At 48.7% G+C, this 25,921-nt stretch overlaps 2 protein-coding genes across 6 annotated transcripts; one reads left to right on the top strand and one right to left on the bottom strand.

Moving 5' to 3' along the window:
* Positions 1–289: 289 nt before the first annotated feature.
* Positions 290–14,699, bottom strand: TMEM176B (transmembrane protein 176B). 2 transcript variants are annotated; one of them, XM_008158778.3, is made up of 7 exons: positions 14,586–14,698; positions 4,677–4,885; positions 2,899–3,009; positions 2,479–2,535; positions 2,038–2,262; positions 1,001–1,120; positions 290–643 (listed from the first exon to the last, which is right to left on the bottom strand). In XM_008158778.3, exons 2-7 carry the CDS (start codon positions 4,878–4,880, stop codon positions 551–553), a joined length of 810 nt encoding a protein of 269 aa, XP_008157000.1. In that variant the 5' UTR covers positions 4,881–4,885; positions 14,586–14,698; the 3' UTR covers positions 290–550. The 2 variants fall into 2 exon arrangements, with proteins under 2 accessions (XP_008157000.1, XP_054582085.1); XM_054726110.1 differs by lacking the exon at positions 2,479–2,535 and having other exon boundaries at positions 14,586–14,699.
* Positions 14,700–15,016: 317 nt separating this feature from the next.
* On the top strand, positions 15,017–25,875 carry TMEM176A (transmembrane protein 176A). 4 transcript variants are annotated; one of them, XM_054726511.1, is made up of 7 exons: positions 15,017–15,127; positions 15,872–16,058; positions 16,524–16,646; positions 17,879–17,935; positions 18,067–18,279; positions 18,814–18,924; positions 25,833–25,875. In XM_054726511.1, the coding sequence occupies exons 2-7, from the start codon at positions 15,876–15,878 to the stop codon at positions 25,851–25,853; spliced, it is 708 nt and encodes a 235-aa protein (XP_054582486.1). In that variant the 5' UTR covers positions 15,017–15,127; positions 15,872–15,875; the 3' UTR covers positions 25,854–25,875. The 4 variants fall into 4 exon arrangements, with proteins under 4 accessions (XP_054582486.1, XP_027991330.2, XP_008156998.2 ...); XM_028135529.2 differs by lacking the exon at positions 25,833–25,875 and adding an exon at positions 19,350–19,656; XM_008158776.3 differs by lacking the exon at positions 25,833–25,875 and adding an exon at positions 19,350–19,656 and having other exon boundaries at positions 15,876–16,058.
* Positions 25,876–25,921: the final 46 nt, after the last annotated feature.

The following is a 25,921-nucleotide window of genomic DNA, read 5'->3' on the forward strand; positions in this document are numbered from 1 at the left end:
GCTAAATGAGGGGGAAATCTTGTTCCATGCTTCACAAAATTCTGTAAATCCCACAGGTCAAGGTTGCAGATCCTAAAGACAATCTCAGTAGGCAAAAAAATTCTAAGTATATGGGAGTAATTTTCACTTTACATTGAATGTCATAAAAAGCAGTTTTTCCACTTAGGATATAAAGCAGAATGTAATTCAATTTCATCTTATTGGGACCTCGATTCCGTGTCACAGATTAGCTCTCATGTAATTTCACACATATCAACACAGAGAAAGGCCTTTCATGGCACACCTTCCTTAAACAAAGAGAGACCAGATTCTTGTTGTTTTAAAGTATTTGTTATTATTGTTTCTGTTTAATCAGCCTTCACTGAATTAAGGGCAGGATGAGGATGGGGTGAGGATGGTAAGGAAAGGAAGAGGGGCTAGACAGTGGCCAAAGGAGAGACAAGTATGAGGGACAGAGCAGTGAGGGGCCCTGGGAGAGTGCACTGCGGTCTCCACAGGCCCTGAGCTACTCTGGAGGGACAGTGGGGGTCCAGGCGGGGTCTCTGTTCACTCACTGGACCATGGCAGGTGTGGTCTCCTCCTTGGAGTGGGAGGTCAGCACTGAATTCTCCCCCTGTAGCTTCTTCTCAGATTCTTCCTCACCCTAAAACAGACAGAGGGGAGTCAACTCTTGGGGAGGAAAGGATAGGGCAGAGGCAGCTTCACATAACTTGAAATCAGGAGAAGAGGAAAGGAAAGGGAAGGGGTGCTCGACAAAGATCTAGGACACCAGGGAAGGGAAAGTGGGAGAATGAGAGTGAATGAGGGTATGGAGAGGTGTAGGGCCCAGTGATGGGTCACATTCCCCAGATAGCCAAAGGCAAAGCCCAGCCCTGTGAAGAGGTTGAGGAAGGTGGAGCATGACCTCTGAGAAGAAGTGTTCCCGGCCCCATGTTCCTCTCTGTTTCCAGGGCCTCACCGATGGGGACCACTCTGTCCCAGTGCCTCCCTAACAGCTTACCATGGGCTGGGAGCTCTGGCCACACAAGCTTCGAAGGCCCAGGCCCAGGGAAGCCAAGGATACAATGGCCTGTAGGGCACAGACAGCCAGGAGCAGAATACGAATTCCTAGGAACAAGTTCTGGAGATAAGGGAAGAAAAAAGATTAGAATCAAGAGTCCACTTCTCTGATTCTGCTCTGAGTACCACCTAGTTATCTCTTTCCCCCAGAGGAATCAGACTGCTCAACTAACTACTTCTTTCCACCAAAGCAGATTCCACCCCATTTGCTTGTCTGCCATGTGACCTTACCACCCACTATGAAGAGGTACAGTCCATTTCTCTACCCCCTACAATGTGGAAGGACCTGTGATTGCTCTGACCAATAAAATAAAATACCATGGAAATGACACTATGCCAATTATAGGACAACCCTTAACTGGCCTGGCAGCTTCCATTCCTACCTCTTGGAGTGCTCACTGTGAGATGCTCTGAGTTGGAACCTAGATACCATACTATGAGAAGCCCAAGCCATTGCGGCTCTCTGCCTGACAGTCCCAGCTGAGCATCCAGCTGAGAGCCATGGGAGTGCACCAACGTGGATGTCCAACCCCGTCCAGCCATCGGATGACTTCATCCCCCAACTGACACCTGACTGTGACTTCATGAGAAAACCCAAGTGAGGACTGCCCATCTGAGCCCACTCAACCCACAGACTGTGAGAAGTTGTAATAACCTGTAGATTTCAGCCTCTGCATTTGAGAGAGGTGTGCTATGTAGCAGCAGATAACGGGAATACCCACCCATCAGAAAAGACAGAGGAGTAGCCTATGACTCCCACTTCTAGAGGTCTCCACTTTGCCTCTCATCAGCTTTGATTCAGGAAATATTCATGCCAGGAGGGTCTGAGCAATGACTTCGGCTTAAGCTAAAACCTGAACCAAAGACCTAGGATGAGGTCCAAGCTCAAAGAACCTACATCTCTGCCCTCCAGTGCCAAGTTCCTTAGGAACAAATGGCTATGATGGGTCCCTAGAAGATGGGAATCCCCGTTCTCACCTTCAGTAACTGCATAGAGGTCTTACACTGATCCTCCAGCCAATCTGAGTTTCGGTAGCTTCTCCGCCTCCATTTGTAATCAGTGGTTGTGTTGGCAGGGGCTGGGCGATCACACAGGGAGCTGAAGAGGTCGTCACTTTCCCAAGTTATGCTCTTCACACAGAGGACAATGGCAGCCACGGCCGTGCCAATGCCAGCCAGAGTGAGCAGGCCTGACACCCAGCCCTAGAAAAGAGAGGTTCAGGATGCAGACTTTCTCTGTTGATGGCAGAGCTGTGGGGTCCTGGCCTCAAACCTGTCTCTTCTTCCCCAGCTTTCTGGCCCAGGAAACCTTCCCTAGCCCTCCAGGAAAAATCTCAGGATAATGTGACCCAAAGGGGAGAAGAGCAGAAAACCAGAAGGGGGCAGGGGATAAGGTGGGGTAATGGGAGCCCGACTCACTGAAAGTATGCTCCGCTGCTTCTCATGGACAATGGTCCCAACTCCTGCTATAATAGCCTAAGAGAAGACACCAGAAAAGGCCTCCTAGTTACTCTCCTGAAACGATCTCTGACACCACCCTTCCCCCAACAGTCTCCACAACAGGCAGTTTGAAACATGATCCAAAGCACAGGCAAACACACCTAGCAGATGGACCGGACTCCATACAACTGTCCCACCCTTCCCAACATTGCCTTAACGAGAAATATGGAGAGTGGGAGGGTTTTGTTCATCCCCTAAGAAGCTTCCTCTTGGCAAAGGGCATTTGGACTCAGGGTTGTTGGTCTCTTCCCTGAAATCTGACTCAGTACCAAAGGAATTTCTCTCCTGGCCCATAACCAGTTGCCCCCCCACTGAGCTCACAATCGCTTCCTTACTCACCACAGACCCTGTCCAGAAGGCGCAGCCTGAGCCACGCAGCTCTGTCCAGGGCCCAATGTACAGAAACACTCCAAAGGCACAGCTCACAGCCCCCAGCAATATCTGGGTCACCTGCAAGACAGGGAAAAAGTCAGACACCTTCCAATGAGCCCAAGTACCCAGGAGCAGCCACCCAGCTCCTACCAGGTGCCTTTCCTCTCCTTTTCCTCTGTCCTGACCTCTCTGTAGCTGTGATTCTGGAAGGTTCTGTTCCCTTAACATCCATGAGGCAGCATGTCCTGGTTCTCCCCAATCCTTCTGATATGCTAGGCTTTTGTCCTTCATTTCTTTTTCCTAAACACCACACTTTGTCATACCACCTGATGGTTTTCCCTTGGGAATTCCATAATCCTGTCTAGGGCTGCAAAGACCCCCTGTAAGAAAGGAGTGTGGTTGACTCACAGATTACAGGGGTCAGCTCCTTCAGGTCCCCTCATCCTTTGCCACCAAAGGCACAATCGCAGACCATGGTTAAGCAAGGCAGTAGTGCAGAGCCATTTCCACCTAGCAGGGAACTAAGTAGTGGGCAGTCTGTGCTCCCCAGCTGCCCACTGGGCTGGCAGAGACCTGTCAGGCCTACACCATGGTCTGATGCCTCCCCCTGCCCAATCTGCTCCCTCTCTTTTTGTTTCATAGGTGGTTGGACCCCAATAAACCTATGCACACCTAACTCCGACTCATGTCTGCTTCCTGGAGAACCCAATTATCACAGCATCTTGTAAATCACCCCTACATGCCCTGCCAGCATCTCAGAATTGTCACATCTGAATCCCACACCCCACTCCACTCCCAATGCCTGCCTCTCCCGCCTTCCAGGGCTCCAACCTCCTGGTCACCAACATTCCAAGTCTCAGCATGTTCTTAAACTCCTCCCCTCCCATGTAATCCAAGACTATTCACTCCCAAGTCGTGGAGTTCCCATCCACAAAGGATTTGGACTCTTCTCTTTCCTCGTCATTGCTGCCATGACTACACAGATGCAGACCCTCCACACTTCTTGCCTGGACAGCTCCTGGCTGTGAGGCAGCCTAAAGCCCAGGTTCCTACTCAGAATCCACCCACAGCCCTTCTGCTATTGAAGCTGATTCAGGATGGGCCCCTCACCTGTCACTCGGGCTCTCAGCCCTGTGGTCTACATTCTCAGTTGAACCATTCTCTTTACTCTGCCAGAACTTGCCCTGTGCACTCTGGCTTCTTTGCTCTGGCCATTCTCTTCACCTACAGTTCCTTTTCTACCTCTATCTGTCTAAACCCACTTCTTCTCCATGCAAGGTCTGTCAGGTGCCAACTCCTGCAGGACATCTCCCTGCCTCCCAAGGACATCACCTGATCTACATTTAATTCTAGGCATTTCTGTAGTTGCCTGATCCTTTGGTGGGTGCTGAGCATTTGCAAGTTGTATAGCCCCAGGATTCTCTCCCAAAGTGCCTATCACGTGGCCTTCTCTGCAGGCCTCAGCCCATAGAGGTTCAATTAAAATGAACAACTTCAGGGATCTTCCCCCAGTCCCCACCCGGACCTCTGGCTTGGACTGCCCCGCTGCACCAAAGAAGAGTTCCTTCATTCCTTTCCATCTAAATCTCCATGGAGAAACTTCCAAACCTTCTTTACCCAAACAAGATGGGATACAAATAGAGTCTTCGTGGGAACTCGACCCATTTCCTTTTTTGCATCCTATTGAAGAAGGAAAATTACTGTCCTTGTCACCTGGCTTGCCTGCCTCTCCAGCCCACTCTTACCCCTCCTGCCAGTGGCCCATAGTTTATCCTGAGCGTGGGAGGGCCAGTGTCCCGAGGGCCAATGAAGAACTCCTTCAGGGAGCCCCCAGCTTTTAGCAGTTGTGTCAAAAATGATTCCTGGTGGATGTGGATGTTGATGTGGGTGGGCTGGGACAGCACAGAGGCCACGTCGACCCCATTCACAGTCACCATGCTTTGGGCCATCCTGCCTGTTGGGGAGAAGATGTACAGAAATGAGGTCTGAGAACTGGGTGAGATAACAAGGAATACACTGCTTGAAGAAAAGTAGAGGAAACAGCCTCTTTATCAAGATCCCAAGGGCCTTCCCAGTGCCAGCATCAATGTCACAGTGACCTTGATCTGGGCTGCAAACGCAAATCGTCTCGGGAGCTCTGCACATATTTTCCTGGGCCTCTCCCCAGAATGGCCTAACACAGTTTGTCTGGGTCTTGGGTTGGACAAAGAAAGGAATCTGTATTATTTATTTCAGTGAGTTAGTATGTGCACCTGAGCTTTGACCAACCAGGGTTTGAACTGCCTGGGTCCACCCATACTCAGAATGTATTTTTCAATTAACCCTGTAAATGTATTTTCTCTCCCTTATGATTCTCTTAATAACATTTCCTTTTCTTTAGCTTATTTTATTGTAAATATAGAGCATATACAATATATGTAGTGTACAAAATATGTGTTCATTGACTACTTCTGTTATTGGTAAGGTTTCTAGTCAATAGTATGCTCTTAGTTAAGTTTTGTGGAGTCAAAAATTATATGTGGATTTTCAATTGCACCAGAGATCAGCGCTCCTACCCCCACCCCACATTGTTTGAGAGTCAACTGTGTGTTTAAACATAATAGTTTCATATGGTTCAAAATTTCAAAAGACATGAAAGGGTATACCTTTAAGACCCTCTCTCCCTTCTTTCTCTCACAGCCACCTAGTTGCCTTTCAGATGGCATTTTCTACAGTGACATTTTTTGCATATAAAAGCATGTAAAAATGTTCTTTCCCCACAAAGGACAGGATACTACACACACTATATTGCACAATGATTTGTTCCCAGAACCAATTCAAAATAATCCTGCATCAGTCTACATGCTTCTTCACTCGTTTGTATAGCTGCATAGCATCCCATTGTCTGAATGCATCATAATTTTTTAAGCACTCCCCTATAGATAGTCATTTATTTTTTCTCACAAACATCATGGAATTGGCAAGTCAATGGGAATGTGCATGCAATCCCCATGCAGAAGCAAAGTCAACAGTGCTCACTGCCCCTGCCCATGGCCAGCACAAGGTGTCAGCAAACTGTTGAATCTTTTTGCACTATATATCAGGAAAATTACATTGCATTGTAGATTTTAATCAGTTTTATCCAATAAAACGCTCCTTTCTAAATGTATATATCAACTACTTTTGACAAATTTGTACATTTGTGAAACCACAAGTACAATAAAGATATAGAGCATTTCTATTTTGCAAAAGTTCCCTAATGGTCCCCTCTCCAATCAACCCCCACCCCTGGCCCTAGGCAACCTCTGAGCTGCTTTCTGTGACTAATCTGTGGTTATCTTGTGATGAGTGATGTTGGTCATCTCTTCATATGTTTAAGAGCCATTTTCATTCTTCTGTTGTGAGTGCTCCATTCATACCCTGTTTCCTCCTCAGTTTACTTTTTTTTGTTTTGGTCTGTATAGTTTTATTGTGTGTTCAAAAAAATTACCATCTGTGACATGAGTTACAAATATTTCTTTACAATCTGTGATTCATTTTTGGACCTCGCTTATATTTTTGTGCAATCAAAGTTTTCCATCTTTTTTTTTTTTGGGGGGGGGGGGGAAGGGTGTTGCATCATACTTAAAAAGAATGTCCCGTTTCAAGATGATAAAGGAATTCGTTTGTGTGTGTTTTCTAAGTGGTTTTAGGCTTTCAGTGATGTTGATCCATCAGAACTATTTCTTGTCAGTTGGAAGATATGAGTTGGGTTTCTTTTTTCAGATGGTTAACATCTGACGGGTATGTTCTGTCTGTGGAATATATCATCTTTCTTCCATCGATTTAAATGCTCCCCTGAGAGTTCACTTTCGGTTTCCACCAGATGCTGCACTTCCCTGTTTTGCAAGCTGTTCTTCAAAATAAAGTTTCTCCTTTCACCACACCCCTGGTTGAGGACACCCATTTTCACTGGATTTGTTGCCAGTCCTTTTGTTGACAAAGTGATGAGCACCCTGTTGCCTCTAACCTGCTGTTTGTGCCTGTCCCTGTGTGAACCTGGACTCAAGTTTCTCTGAAATGGATTAGTGAATCATATTCATTTCCATTTTCTCTATGTCCAGTCTAGATCAATTGCCCACCAATTCATGTAGCTTCTCATTAGCATCAAGAAATCCTTTCTGCTATTTGGGAGACTTCTGTTCAAGACAGTGGCATATGTAAAGGCTGCACCCGACTCCTCCCACATCCACACCAAAGTTACAACTAAACTACAGAACAACCATCATTCAGAACCACCTGAAATCTAGCTGAATGGAAGTCCTATATAAGGATGTACAGAAGAAGCCACATCGAGACTAGTAGGAGGAGCAGAGACACAGATGGGCTGGTCCCACACCCACATGTGGCAGTTTAAAATCCAGAGGGTGCCCCTGGGTCCAGGTGAGGCCATGTGTCCCTGGATCCGGGTGAGGCTGGGTCCCGGGTCCGGGTGAGGCCTCGCGCACCTAGGTCCAGGTGAGGCCACGCGCCCCTGGGTCTGGGAGAGGCCACGCACCCCCGGATCCGGGTGAGGCCATGTGTCCCTGGATCCGGGTGAGGCCTCACGCACCTAGGTCCGGGTGAGGCCACGCGCCCCTGGGTCTGGGAGAGGCCACGCGCCCCCGGGTCCAGGTCAGGCCATGTGTCCCTGGATCCGGGTGAGGCTGGGTCCCGGGTCCGGGTGAGGCCACGCGCCCCTGGGTCTGGGAGAGGCCACGCGCCCCTGGGTCCGGGTGAGGCCATGTGTCCCTGGATCCGGGTGAGGCCTCGCGCACCTAGGTCCGGGTGAGGCCACGCGCCCCTGGATCTGGGAGAGGCCACGTGCACCCGGGTCCAGGTGAGGCCATGTGTCCCTGGATCCGGGTAAGGCTGGGTCCCGGGTCCCGGTGAGGCCACGCACCCCTGGGTCTGGGAGAGGCCACGCGCCCCTGGGTCCGGGTGAGGCCATGTGTCCCTGGATCCGGGTGAGGCCTCGCGCACCTAGGTCCGGGTGAGGCCATGTGTCCCTGGATCCAGGTGAGGCTGGGTCCCGGGTCCGGGTGAGGCCTCGCGCACCTAGGTCCGGGTGAGGCCACGCGCCCCTGGGTCTGGGAGAGGCCACGCGCCCCTGGGTCCGGGTGAGGCCATGTGTCCCTGGATCTGGGTGAGGCCTCACGCACCTAGGTCCGGGTGAGGCCACGCGCCCCTGGGACTGGGAGAGGCCATGCGCCCCCCGGTCCAGGTGAGGCCATGTGTCCCTGGATCCAGGTGAGGCTGGGTCCTGGGTCCGGGTGAGGCCTCACGCACATAGGTCCGGGTGAGGCCACGCGCCCCTGGGTCTGGGAGAGGCCACGCGCCCCCGGGTCTGGGTGAGGCCATGTGTCCCTGGATCCGGGTGAGGCCTCGCGCACCTAGGTCCGGGTGAGGCCACGCGCCCCTGGGTCTGGGAGAGGCCACGCGCCCCTGGGTCTGGGAGAGGCCACACGCCCCTGGGTCCAGGTGAGGCCATGTGTCCCTGGATCCGGGTGAGGCTGGGTCCCTGGGCCCGGGAGAGGCCACGCGCCCCTGGGTCCGGGTGAGGCCTTGCGCCCCTGGACCCAGGTGAGGCCACGCGCCCCTGGGTCCGGGTGAGGCCACGCGCCCCTAGACCCGGATGAGGCTGGGTCCCTGGGCCTGGGTGAGGCCATGTGCCCCTGGGTCCGGTGAGGCCTTGCGCCCCTGGGTACGGGTGAAGCTGGATCCTGGGTCCGGGTGAGGCCGTGTGCCCCTGAATCCGGGTGAGGCTGGGTCCCGGGCCCAGGTGAAGCCACGCGCCCCCTGGGTCTGGGTAAGGCCACGTGCCCCTGAGTCCGGGTGAAGCCGTGCCCCTGGGTCCAGCCGTGACCAAACCAGAGGGAGTCGGACCTCCGTTACCACCATTTGTCCACCATCCAGAGCTGAGGGGTCAGTGCTGACATGTACACATAAGGAACCAGTGGACATTGAAATTGGGTCTCAAAAGAACTGTTGGTCCAGAAAAAAAATAAATAAATAAATAAAATAAATAAAATCCAGAGGGTGCCAGAAGCTAATTCCAGCATGTCATAAATGCAAGAAGTTTCATCAAAAGGTTGATGGATCTTGGGTATTCAGCAGAGCTGAATCTACATGTTACTGCCTGTTGGAAATGGCTAAGGGCATTTCCTCACACCTAAAGATTTGCATAGATGATTGCTTGCTGCCAGAAAGCTGAGGGCATTTCAATCTACATGTTATTGCCTCCTGCTGGCCAAACACCTGAACAGTCAAAGGCAGTTCCCCCAATCTAACAATGCCTACTGTATACCAAACTTACCTTTGATATGTATATCTACCTTGCTTTAGGATAATTTGTGTTAATAAAAAGCAAGGGGTCCAGAGAGACAGGAGGACTTGGTTTCTTTAGCTAAGTCTTCTCTGGCTCCCCAAAATGCCTTCCAAGTTGATGTTTCATCTCTGGACTCTTGATTAATTTACCTCAGCACCTTCTCCAGATTCCTGAATGCTTCTAGATGCTGGATAAGACCTCTGGCAAGAGGGATATCTCAGCCGTGGATGTTCCCCTTGAGGAGTGAGGAGTCTCAGCCCCACATCAGGACCCAAATCCCAGGGTTCCAGTGCTGGGAAGAGAAGTTCCCATAACTTCTGGCTGTTAAAACCAGCGGGGATTGAGACTAAGGGAGATGGAGGCTGCTGAAGCCCCATGCAGTTCTTCTTAAAGGGCTTGTGCATAGACTTACTCTGACTCACTCTGAGCTCCAGTGCTGGGGCACCAGCTCAAAAAGTGAGGGATATACAGGGATGAAGTGAATTATCTAGCTTCAGGGCAAGGGCTAAAGGGGCAGCTTTCTCTCATACAGAAGTGCTGGCAGAGGCCATTGTTCCTTTACTGAGACCCCCACCCACAGAGCCAGCAAGTGGGTACCATATCTGAGTCTCCATCAACCTGGTTCATGCTATTTGCCACATCTTGGTGATTTCCTGAGACCCCCACCCAACTTGAATGACCAAGCATGCCCTGTATCTCTTACTAAGCAAACCCAAGCTTGGCACTAGTGGCAGCCAGTCTTGGTTCATAGCTTAGCCCTCCCAGGCACCTCCAATCTCAGCAAAAGCAGCAACTACCTGTAGGTCACTTTGTAGCTCATAACAGGTGGCCCTGGGTAGGGCACAGGCAGCCACTGACCTTGCCTGAACCAGAGCCCCTCCCAAGAGGCCCCAGAACCAACAAGCCTGGTGGCCAGCTCAGACCACACTAGAGCACCACAAAACAACCTCCACAAATGACACACCAAGAGGGAGGACTTTGCAGGCACCAGAGCTTCACTAAAGTAAATCCTGCTCCATGATATCAGCCCCTGCACAACAGCAACTCAGCTATAGTCACAGCCAGTCCTCACAGTCAATCAGCGTGAGGGTCAATCCCTCCCATTGACATGCCAACAGCAATAAAGGCTCAACTACAATAGGAGGGCACACCCAGCCCACACAATGTAATACTCCTGGAGCACCTGAATCAAGCGACCAGGTAGATTGCCCCACTAGGCCCCACTGAACACCTATTTCATAAGGTCATTCTACCAACACTGGGAGACATAGCAGCTCTACCTAATACATAGAAACAAACACAAGGAGGCAGTCAAGATGAGGACATAAAGAAACATGTTTCAAATGAAAGAACAGGACAAAACTTTAGAAAAATAACTAAACAAAATGGAGACAAGCAAGTTAGCAGATACAGAGTTCAAAACACTGTTTACAATGATATTCAATGAACTTAGTGAGAACTTTAACAAAGGGTTACAAAACATTAAAAAAGAGATAGAAAACATAAAAAAGAATCAGTAAGAAATGAAAGATACAATAATTGTAATGAAGAATATGTTACAGGGAATCAACAGTATATGATATGAAGCAGAGGATCAAATCAGTGATTTGGAAGACAAGGTATCAGGAAACACCCAATCAGAACAGCAAAAGGAAAAAAGAATTTTTTAAAATGAGGATAGTTTAAGGCAGTGGTCAGCAAACTATGGCTCGCGAACCACATGCGACTCTTTGGCCCCTTGAGTGTGGCTCTTCCACAAAATACGACAACCTGGGTGAGTCTATTTTGAAGAAGTGGCATTAGAAGAAGTTTAAGTTTAAAAAATTTGTCTCTCAAAAGAAATTTCAATCATTGTACTGTTGATATTTGGCTCTGTTGACTAATGAGTTTGCTGACCACTGGTTTAAGGGACCTGTGAACAGCATCAAGTATAATAACATTCATATCATAGGGAAACAAGAGAGCAAGGGATTGAGAACATATTTGAAGAAATAATGACAAAAAAATCTTCCCTAACTTAGCCCTAGCTGGTTTGGCTCAGTGGATAGAGTGTTGGCCTGTAGACTGGAGGGCCCTGGGTTCAATTCTATCTGGGCACATGCCTGGGTTGCAGGCTTGATCCCCAAAGGGGAGCATGCAGGAGGCAGCCAATCGATGATTCTCTTTCATCATTGATATTTCCATCTCTCTCTACTTCTCCATTCCTTTCTGAAATCAATAAAAATATTTAAAAAATAAAACTTCCCTAACTTGGTGAAGGAAATAGACATACAAGTCCAAGAAGCAGAGAGTCCCAAATGAGAGAAACCCAAAGAGGCCCACACCAAAGGTTGAAGACAAAGAGAGAATCTTAAAAGCAGCAAGAGAAAAGCAGTGAATTACATTCAAGGGAGCTCCCATAAGACTGTCGATTTCTCAACAGAAACTTTGCAGGCCAGAAGGGATTGGCACAAAATATTCAGTGATGAAAAGAAAGGAATTGCAACCAAGATTACTCTTCCAGTAAAGCTATCATTTAGAATTAAGGAGAGATAAAGGGCTTCCCAGGCAAGAAAAAGCTTCAGGAGTTTATCACCACCAAACCAGTATTACAAGAAATCTTAAAGGAACTTCTTCAAGGAGAAGAAGCAAAAAGATTTTAAAATATGAATAATAAAATGGCAATAACTACATACCTATACGTAATTACTTTAAATATAAATAGATTAAATGTTCTAATCAAAAGACATAGAGTGGTTGAATGGATAATAAAACAAGACCCATACATATGCTGCCTACAAGATACTCACTTCAGATTGAAAGACACACACACAAACTAAAAGTAAACAAATGAAAAAAGATATTTCATGCAAATGGCAATTTTAAAAAGCTGGAGTAGTAATACCTACAAAGTCTTATAACAAAGGCTATCACAAGAGACAAAGAAAGATCTAACAATTCCACTTCTGGATATTTACCCAAAGAAACCCAAAACACTAATTTGAAAAGACATATGCATTCCTATGTTCATTGTGGCATTGTTTATAATAGCCAAGATATGAAAGCAATCTAAGTGTCTATGGATAGACAAATGGATAAAGAAGAGATGGTACATATACACAATGGAATATTACTCAGAAATCCTATATAATAAAAGGGTAATATGCTAATTAGGTAGGCCATATATCATTCCAGACCTCCTTCCATCCTTCTGGACCAAGCCGGGGCTGCAGACACCCACTCGCCCGCCCAAGGCTGCGAGGGAGGGAGGGAGGGACAGACCCTAGCCCAGGCAGCTGCCTGCCCAAGGCTGCGAAGGACTGAGGGAGAGACAGACCCCAGTCTAGGCAGCCACCTGCCCATCCAAGGCTGCTAGGGAGGGAGGGACGACCCCAGGCCCACACAGCCACCCATGGTTAGGGGCGATCAGGAAGTCAGGCAGAGTGGTTAGGAGCAATCAGGCAGGCAGGCAGGTGAGCTGTTAGAGGGTGCAGGCCAGGCAGAGGGAACCAATGCCCCCTACCCCCCACCCCGTGTATGAATTTCATGCACCAGGCCTCTAGTAAAAAAATAATGAAATTTTGCCATCTACAACAACATGGATCAACCTAGAGGGTACTGTGCTAAGTAAAATAAATCAGAGAAAAACAAATGCTATATTATATCATGTATATATAGAATCTAAAAAAACAAAATCAATAAACAAAACAGAAACAAACTCATAGATTCAGAGAAAATTTTGATGGTTGCCAGATGGAAAAGGGGCAGGGGAAATGAGTGAAAAACTGGAAGGGATTAAGATATGCAAATTGCCAGCTATAAAAACAGTCACAGGGATGTAAAGTACATCATAGTGAATAGAGTCAATAATATTGTAATAGCCCAGTAGGCGTGGCTCAGTGGTTAAGGGTCTACCCATGAACCAGGAGGTCACAGTTTGATTCCCGGTTAGGGCACATGTCCAGGTTGCAGGTTCAATCCCTGGGGGCATGCAGGAGGCAGCCAATTGATGTTTCTTTCGCATTGGTGTTTCTATAATCAATTAAAAATGTTTAAGGTGAAATTTTAAAATAATAATTCTATTATAATAACTACATATCGTGTCAGATGGATACTAGACCTATTGGAATGATCATTTCATAAATTATATAAATGTCTAATCACTATGTTATAAACCTAATATAATATTATATGTCAACTATAGTTGAAAAATAAAAATTATTTTAAAAAATAAAATAAATTGCTCCCTGAACAAAGATGAAATTGTCATAGGAATTCAGGTTTATTCTAATCTTGATATTCTACCCATTGATGTGTCTGATGAGTCATGCACCATGGCCAAAATTTTAATTATGACTATTGAGTTTTATTTAGTTGAGCTATTTCACAACAACTCCCCCCCCCAATATTATTTTTTTCCACAACCATTTTTGCTAGATTACTTCTCCATATGCACATTAGGATCAACTTGCCTAGTCCCAAAAGAAATCCTCTATGGGTGATTCTAGCAGACATCCTACTTAAGTATCACTGTTTCTATCGTAATATTATTCAACAGCAGCAACCACAGGATTCCTAAAGTCTTCCCATTTGTATCTATGTGCTTTTGAGAGCTGGTCCACTCTCGCCTACCTGGCCTCCTTTAAAGTATAAAGTACAGGTAGTTGACAATTCTGCAGACACACAAGGAGCTTCCAACTTTTTCAATAATGCACTCAAGGGAGTCCAGCCCGGATTCCAACAACTTCCCTGCAGGCCCGGGTGCCAGCATCCTGTCGCAGCCTTGAATATGCCTCAGCTCCAGCTCCCTCTGAGCCCCCTGGGTATCCCATCCCACACCAACTCCTAGATCAGCCTAGCCCCCTGCTCTTCCTCCAAACCAGGCCAGCCCCATGAAGATTCCACACCCACACCACCTTGTCTCCAGGCTATGGGCTCTTCCCTGCTGCCAGCTCCCCCTGGAGCTGGGGAAAGGGGACCAGGATCCCCTGGAGCTGGGGAGAGGGGACCAGGATCCCCTGGAGCTGGGGAGAGGGGACCAGGATCCCCTGGAGCGAGGAAGGGAGGACCAGGCCACATCCTGAGCCCTCCACTTTGGCCTCCACTCTGGAAGAATCTTTTACCACCCAATCGCCTGAGCCTCAGCCACCCCACCCAGAATAAAGGCTTGAGGCACTGGCACATGCCAGGCACAGCCCCCCTCCCTCTCAGCCAATTCTATGGGAACCAGGAATGGGGAGAGAATGGCATCCTGTGAAACAGAATGGGGTTTTAGAGATTGGTCTGGGGGACTCAGAGAGTCAGAGATCTTGCAGTGAGGGGCCACCTGGGCTGTAAGGGCCCTGCTCACCTGCTGTCCCCTGGGGGTCGGCACCCCACAGAGCAGGGCTGGAAGAGGCTGGCCTGGACTTGAGGTCCTGCTTTCAAGTGGGAGGGAGAAGAGCTGACAGAAGGGGGAGAGAAGATAGGATCTGACCTTCAGCACCACAACTTCCCAGAAAACAGCTGGGGCCCTTCTTGGGGGGTTCTGTCTTGAGCAGATGGCTAGAGACAGCAGAGCACACACAGACACACACACACACACACAAACACACTCGTACCTACTCAGACTGCACACACACTGGGGCGAACACATCCACAGCACAGGCAAAGCCATCTGGCTCCTGATGATCCACTCAACCCTGGAAAACCCCAGAGGAGCCCCTTTGTCCCAGCTGGATGCCAGGAAACTGCTTGCTAAAGCCCAACCACCCCCTTTCTGTTGCTCCTTCCTGCCACTCCTTTCTGCCGCTCAGCTCTGCTCCATCACCTTCCTCTCCCTCAGCCTGGTCTCAGCGCTCAGCTCCTCCTGGCCTCCCTGCTCCGCTAGCTTCCAATTCCTGGGGAGCTTAGGTGAGGCAACCCCCAGCCCCAGCCCTTTCCCACAGACCTGCTCACAGGACCCCTCTCCAGGGAAATTCCATCCTAATGCCCCTCACAGCCTCTGCAGCCTCACCCCTCAGAACTTGCTGGGAGAGAGGGAGGGAAGGAGAGAACAACAATGACATAGAGAATGTGACTCCAGGAAGGTGGCAAAAGTGGATGCCACCTGTGTCCCTGTTTGACGCCAAGTCAGTCTGCCCTTTTAACTCCACCTTCACCCACAATGCAGTCCTTCCCTGGGGTGGAGGCGCTTCACCAGACCCCACACGGCTGGCTGAGTGGCCACTGGTGGAGAGGGAGGTCTTGAGGGGCTGAGGTGTGTCCCCAGGCCCAGCTGCAGCAACGGAAGCTCCACAGGCAGCAGAGACTGGGGTTCTGTCCTGCAGCCTGAAGGCCTGGGAAAAGGCTGAGAGAGGAGCCAGAGCAGGTGGGGGGGGGGGGGGGGGGAGGAGGCCCGCGATGGCACCAAGGGAGCATAGAGGGGAGAGGGGAGGGAGGCAGGCACTGATCACTGATTGGTCCAGACACTAAGGTCCTGGGAGGAAGACAGGGGGACAGAGCAGATCTGAGATGAAGGGGGAGGTTCCAGGGCTGCCCTGCTACAACACCCCTCACCCCTGCAGAGGGGCCCGGGAAGGCTGTTCCTGGACCAGGGGCCTCCGCCAGTCCCCAACTCCAGTGGAATCTGTGAAAACCTGCCAACTTTTCTTCCAGCCAGATGTCCATGACCATGGGGACAGCAGAAGGGGATGAGGAGGCCCCTGGGGCCCCCAAGCCCACCCACATCAATGTGCACATCCACCAGGAGCCTGTGCTGAATCTGAGCTGCCTGCCATGGCCTTCTGCCCCCAACACCGCCCCCTGGACCCCAGGACACAGACGGCTGCTCGTGGCCTCCTCAGTGAGCAAGGCTGCTCGGGGGGGGGGGGGGGGCAGGGGAGGACCCAGACCCCTATATCAGGAAAGGAGAGATGCCCTCTCTCACCACGCTCACTCTCTGCAGCCTCAATCTGAATAGGACATCGAGTCTGTTGTATCTAATGCCTAGAAATTCATCCCCCTGCTCTGTTTCTAGCTTTCTTCATCACTAACTTCCCAGTGAAAACTGTAGGTAGGGTACACTGTGGGCTAGAGAGCTGACCACTGAAAGTCCCAGCCTGTGGAACCCCAAGCCCAGCCTCTCCCCTGGGCCAGATGCAGCATGGCCGGCACCCCTCCCTCTGTCTCCTGTCCCTCCCTCACCTCTCTTTCTCTACCTTCCTCTCTTTCTCTTGTATGGGGTTCTCACAGTGAACACCTGGAGCAGCAGGTCCTTAAAGCTTCTCTGAGACTTGGGGGCCAGGTTCTCAAGCTTTTCATCTTTCAGGTGGTGCAGATCGTGCTGGGGCTGATGAGTGGGGTCCTGGGAGGACTTGACTGCATCACATTCTCCGACAATTACCCATATTCCATGGCCAGATGGGTCTCTGGCATCTGGACAGGGGTTGTGGTGAGTGGGTCCAGAGGATGGCGGGCGGGTCGGTGGACCTGTCAGAAGGGACTGCCCAACACCATCAATACCGCCACCATCAATGTGGTACTGTGGAATGTTAGCAACCCAAAAGACCCTACGTTCTCGAGGCCGATCCCCTGTTTCTACAGATGAGAAAAGAACCAGTCCACCGGCATGGCTCAGTGTTTGAGTGTCGACCTATAAATCAGGAGGTCATGGTTTGATTCCTAACCAGGCACATGTCCAGGTTGCAGGCTTGATCCCCAGTGTGGAACTTGCAGGAGGCAGCCAATCAATGACTCTCTCATCATTGATGTTTCTATCTCTCTCTCTCCCTCTCCCTTCCTCTCTAAAATCAATAATTTTTTTTAAAAAAAATGTTTTTAAAGAGCCAAGGAAAGTAGTGGCATAAGTCAGCTCTCCCGTATCCCTGCCCAGGGCGTCCCCCACCAAGCTGGCTGCCTCTCCCCACTTTCAACAGCAAATATAAACTAAGGGTCTAGGCCCCAGCTAATCTTCAGACACTTGCATAGAAATGGGGAGGCATCCTGTGCTGCAGGGTGTAGGCCCACAAAGAAGGACACCTCCTAGTCCTTTCACAGTGCCCTCTGCAGGTTCTGCACCACGGGGATCATGTGGGTGTCATTGAAGGACAATGGCTAATGTCAACAGATGGGAGAGGGTGAGATCTGCAGTGGCAGCTTGGTGGGCAGGTCATGGTGGGATTGAAGCCTTTTGGCAAACTCATACACATTCACAAAATAACAGCAAAATGTACTTATTGAAAGAGGGGCCAAAGTCATCATCTATCCACCAGATGGACCAGATTTCCTGTTCCATGAACTCAGGAGCAGAGCAATGTGGGGACAGGCGCCAACCTGAGGCAGGGCAGACTCATCCTGAACTGAGAGCTTCTCCAACAGCCCAGGTCTTCCACATGAACTTGCAGAAAGCACTGGTGTGGCTTAAAGAGAAAGGCTTTGGAGAAAAAAGAGAGGGTTCACACCTGGCTTGACCACTAGCACCTTTAATGTCACTAAAACAGAGGGGCCTGCAGCCTGAGGAGTCATCCAGGCCTCCACACCCTCACTGCTACCTTCCCGCACTAGCTTAGCTCAAAACTCCCGGCCCACATACGTTCTGGGGCAGGGCCAGCTCTACCTGTGAGAGTTACAGAGGGACAGAGACACAGGCAGCTAGAAGGACTTATGTGTCCCATCTTTCCCCAGGCTGTGCTGGCTGGAGTCATTTGCTTCATTTACGAGAAACGGGGTGGCACCTGCTTGGTGAGTTCAGGGAAGGGCAGAAGCTGGAGGCCACCCCAAATCTCCCACCCACCCCGTTGAACCCCACTCTCCCCCATTGATCACCAAGGGAGACTGAGTCACGAGGTCTCCCTGTCTCCTCTTCATCCCAGGCCCTGCTGAGGACCCTGCTTGCCCTGGCAGCTTTCGCCACAGCCATTGCAGCCATCTACACTGGGGCTTATTATTTCCAGGAATTAAGCTATTCGTTCGAACAGGGATTTTGTACTGGCCCCCCTTCCTGGGCGCCTACCGCTCCCCCTACCAGCACTCCTGAAGAAGCCAACAGGCAGCACCTGTGCCTGTTCTACCTGGACCTGGGCAAGGTAGGTGGGCAAGGGAGAGGAGCAGCGCAGAGAGTGGGCAACAAGAAGACTGTCCATCCAAAACAGTGTCAGCTCTTCTGCACCAAGCTTGACTACTGTCACCACAGGTGATGGTGCTGAACAAACAGAAACGGTTCCTGCGGTTGTGGATATCACAGCCTAGTGGGAACACAAACACTGAAACAACAATAAGTGAATCAATATCGCCAGTGTGTGCGGTGCTGCAAAGGCATGAATGCACCTTTTCCCTGGGTCTTGTCAAGTTCGGGGCAGTTGGGAAACCAAATCATAGCCCAGGCCTATCCCTGTTCAGATGAGGATGCTGAGGCTCAAGGAGAGGGACCTCTGGGTGCTCTTGTACACTAGACCTGTTGACCCCGCCGCACACAGCGCTCCTTCCTCGGTTGTCTCCAGCCCCCTACAGACTTGGGATGACAGGGTGGAGGGTGTCTGTGTGTCGGGGATGAGGCTGGGGACAGATCACAGATGGCAACAGTCATTCTGGGGCCTGTAGCTTTGCTCCTCTGTTCTCAGGCCCTGACCATTGGCCTTAAGGCCATGCAGTTGAGTATCTGGGTTCTGCTGTTTCTGACTTCTCTGACCCCCATGTTTCTGTACTGCTGGAGAAGATTCCAACCCAAGGAGGTGAGTCCCTAACATATGTGTCTGTGTGTTTGGGGCAGGAGGCTATGCAGCTAGGAGATAGAATGGAGAGTGGATGGCTGGGCAAGAGAAAAGGCCCCGTGACAATGAGTCCCAAGAACATCATGCCTGTCTTTCTACCCCAGTGGTGTCCCAGCCCAGAGAGCCACTGTCCCTGACCACGTGGCCCCCAGGCCAAAGACCCCAGGAAGCCAGGGAAGTCCATATCCATGGTGGGACTTTGGGGCCCTTCGCATTTGGTACCATGAGGATGAGGACGGATCTGGTTGGCTCCAGAACTAAGCTGCCTTTGAGGAGATAATTTGTGCTTCCTCTCCCCCTCTGGGTTGGCTCTCCTCCTCCTCCTCCTCCTCCTCCTCCTCCTCCTCCTCCTCCTCCTCTTCCTCCTCTTTCTCTTCCTCACTTAGAAAAAAGACCAGAAGCCACTGCTGGGAGCAAGTAAAAACTAGCCCTGCCTCTCCTGAATACTCATGCCTGGAGTTCCTTCTGCACCCATGTCCCTGCATCTGACTCCTGGAATAAGAGCCAGACCAAGGAAATGAGACCCTCCAGTGGCCCCAGTTGTCCTGCCCCATAGCCAGGGCCACAGCCACGGCCCTGCTCCACCAACCCTCACAGTGCCTCTCACCCATTTCTTGCACACCTCCACCATCCTGCCCCACTTCATGTCCCCTCTTGAGCAGTGATGATAATAAACTTAGGTTGTTGCTCCCAGCTTCTTGCTTAGTTATTCCAATAAATTTCCCTTGGTTGGGAGGCAGTGGAGAATGAGCCAAGAGCAAACCCATTCCCAACATCTAGAGTTGTTGGTCCACTGTATTTTTTAAACTTCACCCATGTACTATTTACAAGAAACATGTCTAAAACAAGGATTCAGAAAGATTGAGAGTAATAGGATGGAAAACATTTATAACAAATAAATTGGTACAGCTCTGTTAAAATCAGACTTTAAGGCAAAAAGCATTCCTAGAGATAAAGTGGTCAGTCTTGACGGCATTCTCTCCTTCCTTCTCCCAATCCATTCCTTCCCTCCTGGGAAGTTGTAGAAAATCAGACCAGCAAGGGAAGGCAGTTAAGGGTGACCAGGCCAGCAGGGGATGGGAGTTGGGGGCGACCAGGCTGGCAGGGGAGGGCAGTTGGGAGCAACTAGGTCAGCAGGGGAGGGCAGTTAGGGATGACCAGGCCAGCAGGGGAGGGAAGTTAAGGGCAACCAGGCCAGCAGGGGAGGGCAGTTAGGGACAACCAAGCCTTCAGGGGAGGGCAGTTGTGGGGATCAGGCCTGCAGGGGAGGGCAGTTGGGGGCAACAAGGCCTTCAGGAGAGGTCAGTTGGGGGCAACGAGGCCTGCAGGTGAGGGCAGTTGGGAGTGACGAGGCCTGCAGGTGAGGGCAGTTGGGAGTGACGAGGCCTTCAGGGGAGGGCAGTTGGGGGCAACCGGGCCTGCAGGGGAGGGAGGGCAGTTGGGGGGGGACCAAGACAGCCAGGGAGGGCAGTTAGGGGTAACTGGGCCAGCAGGGGAGGGCAGTTGGGGGTGACCAAGCCAGCAGGGTAGGGCAGTTGGGGATGACCAGGCTGGCAGGGGAGGGCAGTTGGGGGCAATTAGGCTGGCAGAGGAGTGGTTAGGGGCAATCAGGCAGGCAGGTAGGCAAGTGATTGGGAGCCAGCAGTCCCGGATTGTGAGAAGGATGTCCAATCCCTGTGGGATTGGGCCTAAACCAGCATTCAGACATCCCCCGAGGGGTCCCAGATTGGAGAGGGTGCAGGCTGGGCTGAGGGACACGCCCCCATGTATGAATTTCATGCACCAGGGCCTCTAGTTGTAAATAATGCTGCAATGAACATAGAGGTACATATATAATTTCAAATTAGTGTTTTGGATTTATTCAGCTATATTCCCAGGAGTGGAATTGCTGGACCAAATGGTAGTTCTATTTTTAATTTTTTGAGGACCCTCCATACTATTTTCCATAGTGGCTGCACCTATTTTCAATCCCACCAACAGTACACAAGGTTTTCCTTTTCTCCACATACACAGCAATACTTGTTGTTTGTTGATTTATTGATGACAGCCATTCTGTCAGGTATGAGGTGATATTTCATTGTGGTTTTAATTTGCATTTCTCTGATGAGTAGTGACATTGAGCATCTTTTCATATATCTGTTGGCCATCTGTATGTCATCTTTAGAAAATTTTCTATTCAGGTCTTCTGCCCATTTTTAATTGGATTGTTTGGGGGAATTTGTGTGTGTGTGTGTGTGTGTGTGTGTGTGTGTGTGTGTGTGTGTTGAGTTGTATGAGTTCTTTATAAATTTTGGATATTAACCCTTTATCATATGTATTATTGTCAAATACCTTCTCTCATTCAGTAGGTTGTCTTTTTAAATCCTCACTGGAGGACTAAGGGTATTTTCCCATTGATTTGGAGAGAGAGAGAAAGAGAGGGAAAGAGAGAGAGAAAAGAGAGAGAAAAAAAAATCCATGTGAGAGAGACACATTGATTGGTTGCCTCCTACATGTGCCCCCAGGAGTGGGGCTTGAACTTGCAACCCAGGTAGGGAACCGAATTCTTGACCCTCCAGTGCACAGACTGATACTCTAACCACTGAGAACACTGGCCAGGACAAGTTGGTTATCTTTTTATTTTGTTGATGGTTTCCTTTTTCATGCAAAACTTCAATTTGAAATAGTCCCATTTATTTATTTTTCTTTTGTTTCCCTTATCCAAGGAGATGTATCAGAAAAAAAATATATTACTAAGAGCAATGTTAGAGAATTTACTGCTTCTGTTTTCTTCTAGGAGTTTTATGATTTCGGGTCTTATATTTAAGTCTTTAATCCATTTTGAATTTATTCTTGTATATGGTATAAGAAGGTGGTCTGGTTTCATTTTTGACATGTATTTGTCCAGTTTTCTCAATAGTATTTATTGACTAGACTGTCTTTACCCCATTGTATATTTCTTGCCTCCTTTGTCATAGATTAATTGACCATAAAGGCATCATTTTATTTCTGGGTTCTCAATTCTGTTTGATGTCAAGTAGCATGATGCCTCCAAGTTTGTTCATGTTTCTCAAGATTGCTGTGGCTATTCAGGGTCTTTGTGGTTTCATATAACTTTTATAATTATTTGTTCTAGTTCTGTGAAAAATGTCATTGGTATTTTGATGGGGATTACATTGAATCTATAAATTGCTTTGGGTAGTATGGACATTTTAACAATGTTAATTCTTCCTCAGCAAAAGTCTCAGGGTACAGCTGCCACCCGCCTAGGGCCTGCAGACCTTGAGGTCTGGCCAAGTTTCACAGAGTCCTCAGGGTGGAGCTAGGCTAATGTAGGTTAAATAGGCCCCAGCTCAACACAGGAAAGGTGGCACCCAACTGCCATGCATATTTCTGGCACCCCCTTAGCCACTGTCCCTCTGCTGGAGGCCAAGATGAGTGCTGGTGAGCGAGTTTGTATGTGGGCCCTTTAAGAAGATGTCTGGGTTTCCAGCAGCCTTCCATCTCATGAGGATAGTGGAAACCCCACTGACATCCACAGCCAGATATTACGTGGCCTCCTCTTCCCAGCACTGTTGTTCCAGGCTGGGAAGTCTGGGGTGGGGCTGAGGGCCCTGCTCCTCAGGGGTGACCCCTCAGGATTCTCCACCTCCGCATGTGGTGTGGGGCCAACCCCTTTTGTGTTTCTGCCCTTCCTACCAATCTCCACGTGGTTTCTCCATTTTATCCTTAGTTATAGGACTTCTGTTCAGCGAGTCTTAGGATGGTTCTCCAGGCTGATCATTCCATAATTTAGTTGTAATGTTGGTGTTGTCATGGGAGGAGGTGAGTACTGCCTAGATGTTTATGTGAGAAAGAAACTTATGTCATTTCACATATTCTGTCGCTTACAATCAGAAGCTACTCTAATTAATACACTTTCACCTCAAAAATAATGAGAACTCAGTCTGTCCAGTCAGTATATTTGTGGATAAAATCCATCATTTGAAGGATGGTCCCAGAAGATGGAAAATGTTTCCCTGCTTACAGCTGATGGAAAACTGGTGCGCTATCTTTAAAGAAGAAGCATTGTTTGGGCAACATGGATAAAGTGAGAATCAGAGGAGCAAAACTGGGGTGAGCAACCAGCACCAAACCAAAGAGAGAGGCGGCCAGGTTCTTATTTTACTTGAATTGTCTGGACCCCGTGCCTCAGGATCATACCCCGCTTGGCTATGCTGAGGACAGTCCTACCACCTTCCACAGACGTGTTCTGCTTTGGTTTAGTCTAGTCCAGTGAGTCAGGGGACCCACTGACTGTGTTCCTCCGGGCCCACAATACAGCCTCAAATATGGACAGCTCTTGTTTCCCTAGACTTGCTCAGGACTCTCCACCGACTTCCCCAGAGAGGGTTCTTAAAACTTCAGGAGGGCAGAGTCTGGTCCATGATCTTCATTTACGAATACCAGCCTGACCATTGCGGATACACCTCGCTTTATACATGCTCCGCAGTTCTTCGAAATCAAAAATTTTATTACTTAGCCCTGGCCAGTTTGGCTCAGTAATTAGAACATTAGTATGTGGACTCAAGGGTCATGGGTTCGATTTCCGGTCAAGGACATGTACCTTGGTTGCAGGTTTCCTGAGACCTAGTCACGGCATGTGCGGGAGGCAACCAATCAATGTGTCTCTCTCACATTGATGTTTCTCTCTCTCCCTCACTCTCTCTCTCTTTCTCTCTCTCTCTCTCTCTCTCTCCTCCTCCTCCTCCTCCTCCTCCTCCTCCTCCTCCTCCTCCCTCATTTCTACCCTCTTGAGAAATCAATGGAAAAAAATAACTTCAGGTGAGAATTTAAAAAAAAAAAACCTGTATTACTTATATCTAGGCAAAACCCTATTTTGTAAAACTACTGTTTGGAATTCTCTGCTGTTGTTTTAGACAGACTCTTACTTTAAAAAATAACTTTGCTTTCTAGCCTGCTTTAGCCTGCTTGAATAATGAAGAAGATAAACTAAGCTGTCTGACTTTGCAGGCCAGAGACTAGATATGCCCATAATTTTAATGCTATGCCAGATGCATTTTTTAATTGGATAGAACTGTGTTGTTTTCAAGGCCAGCAGTGAGATAACCACTAAGTGCACATAGGGCTGGCTCTCTAATAAAAAGGGAAGTTCTGCTTGTAGCCTTGCTTAGAATTTGAATTCATTTTCTCTAAGCCCACCGCGGTGATTAAAGTGTGTCTCTCCAAACTCTCCTGCATTGTTTGTTTGATCCGAATCTCTGTAACAACATCTCTCAAAACTGAAAAGTGGGGTGATGAATAAGATGAAATTCAGTTCCCTCCTGGCAGGGGTGACAGGGGAGAGGAAAGATGCATCTATAGAGAATTGCATAAAGGTCTAGAGTCGGAGCAACTTTTCTTCTTAACCTAGGTGGTGGATACACTGTTATTATTATTAAAACTGCACATATACATTTTATACCCTCTTCTGTATGAAGGATATAATCACAATAATAGATACACATTAGAACTTCCTATTCTTGAGTTATCTTCAAAGTTATAAAAACAATATGTAGTGCAAAAATCGCCAGTTATATCAGTTAATGTAAAACTAATCCCTGATCATCAACTGAATAAAATGGACATTCTTGCTTCAGGAAGCCCAGCCTGAAAAAAGATTAAAAGCCTGGAAGGCCAATGGGAGTCAGCTGCCTGGGGGTGGCCATCGGAGTAAGTCTAATTATGATCCCCAAAGAAACACTCTAACTGTCTCGATCCCGGCAGAAAACAGATGGCACACTCAGCGTGCTCAGAGTGGGTCATTTGAGAAGCATGTGGTAAAGGGACTATTAACAAAGATGCCAGCAAAGTTTGGGGAAAACTGTAAGTGACGATACCACACTGAGGTTGGTAATCAAGGTAGGTCAGGGAGGGGGTCAGCACCCTTGGGGCCAAAAGGTGAGGAAAGGAAGTACGTACTGTATTTCAGTCGGGGGACAGAGCGCACTGGTGGAGGTGGTGCTTCACTGAGAAGCACAGCCAGCCTGACATGACCTGCCAGTGAGGAGGCCTGGGGAGCAAATGCCCAAACTACCCTCCTCTAAGATCTTGCTAAGGTTCCCTGCTGGCCAAGCCCAACAGGAAGGAAGTCATAGGACAAGAGAGCCCCATGATGTGATCCATACGAGACACTCATCTGGGGGACAGAGAAAGCCAGAGAAAGGTGGAAAGAGTATCTGGAGAGGCATATAAACGATATCCAGAACAATGACTTTTGTTTGTGTGTGAAGAAATGAGGTTGAAAACTTCGCAAAAACATAAACCTGCAAACTCAAGTAGCTCAGTGAACCCAAAGGAGGCTAACACAACAACCTACAAGCCCAGACATATCGTAATCAAGCAGCTAAAGACTAAAGAAAAAAATCTTGAAAATAGCTAAATAGCAATGACCCATTGCCCAAGGAGAAGAGTGATCCAAATTAGAAACTCTATGGCAAAGGAGGCGGCAGAATGGTGTGTGTTTTCAGTTGTTAAGTATAGGCACCATGTTGAACAGCAACATTTCGGCATGACTAAAAAGGGAGTACTAGCACAGGGAGTGTTTTGAAGGTAATGATACTGTTCTTCATCCTGATCATGGTGTTGGTTCCATAACTCTATATATATTAAATCTCACAGAACTGTACACAGGAGGTGAAAATGTCGCTTTTACTATAACGACAATTTATAATGATACCAAGATAGTGATAAAGAGATGAATTTGGGGTTATTTTTCTATCTCTATGTCAACATCTCAAAGTCATCTCTAATTTTGTATGTTCATTTTCCCCATAGAAAACAGGAACCTGTGGTTTTAGCTGTATTTGTAAATAATCAAATAGATTTTGATTTTAAAAAAAAAAAAAAAGGCAGAGTGGCGTGACATCTGATTTCCCTCAGAAGAGAGAAGCAAAGATCCAGGACTTCGAGGCTGCTGGGAAAGAGGAGGGTCACCCAG

The sequence above is a fragment of the Eptesicus fuscus genome, chromosome 14 (genome assembly GCF_027574615.1).
Source record: "Eptesicus fuscus isolate TK198812 chromosome 14, DD_ASM_mEF_20220401, whole genome shotgun sequence".
Lineage (NCBI taxonomy): Eukaryota > Metazoa > Chordata > Mammalia > Chiroptera > Vespertilionidae > Eptesicus > Eptesicus fuscus.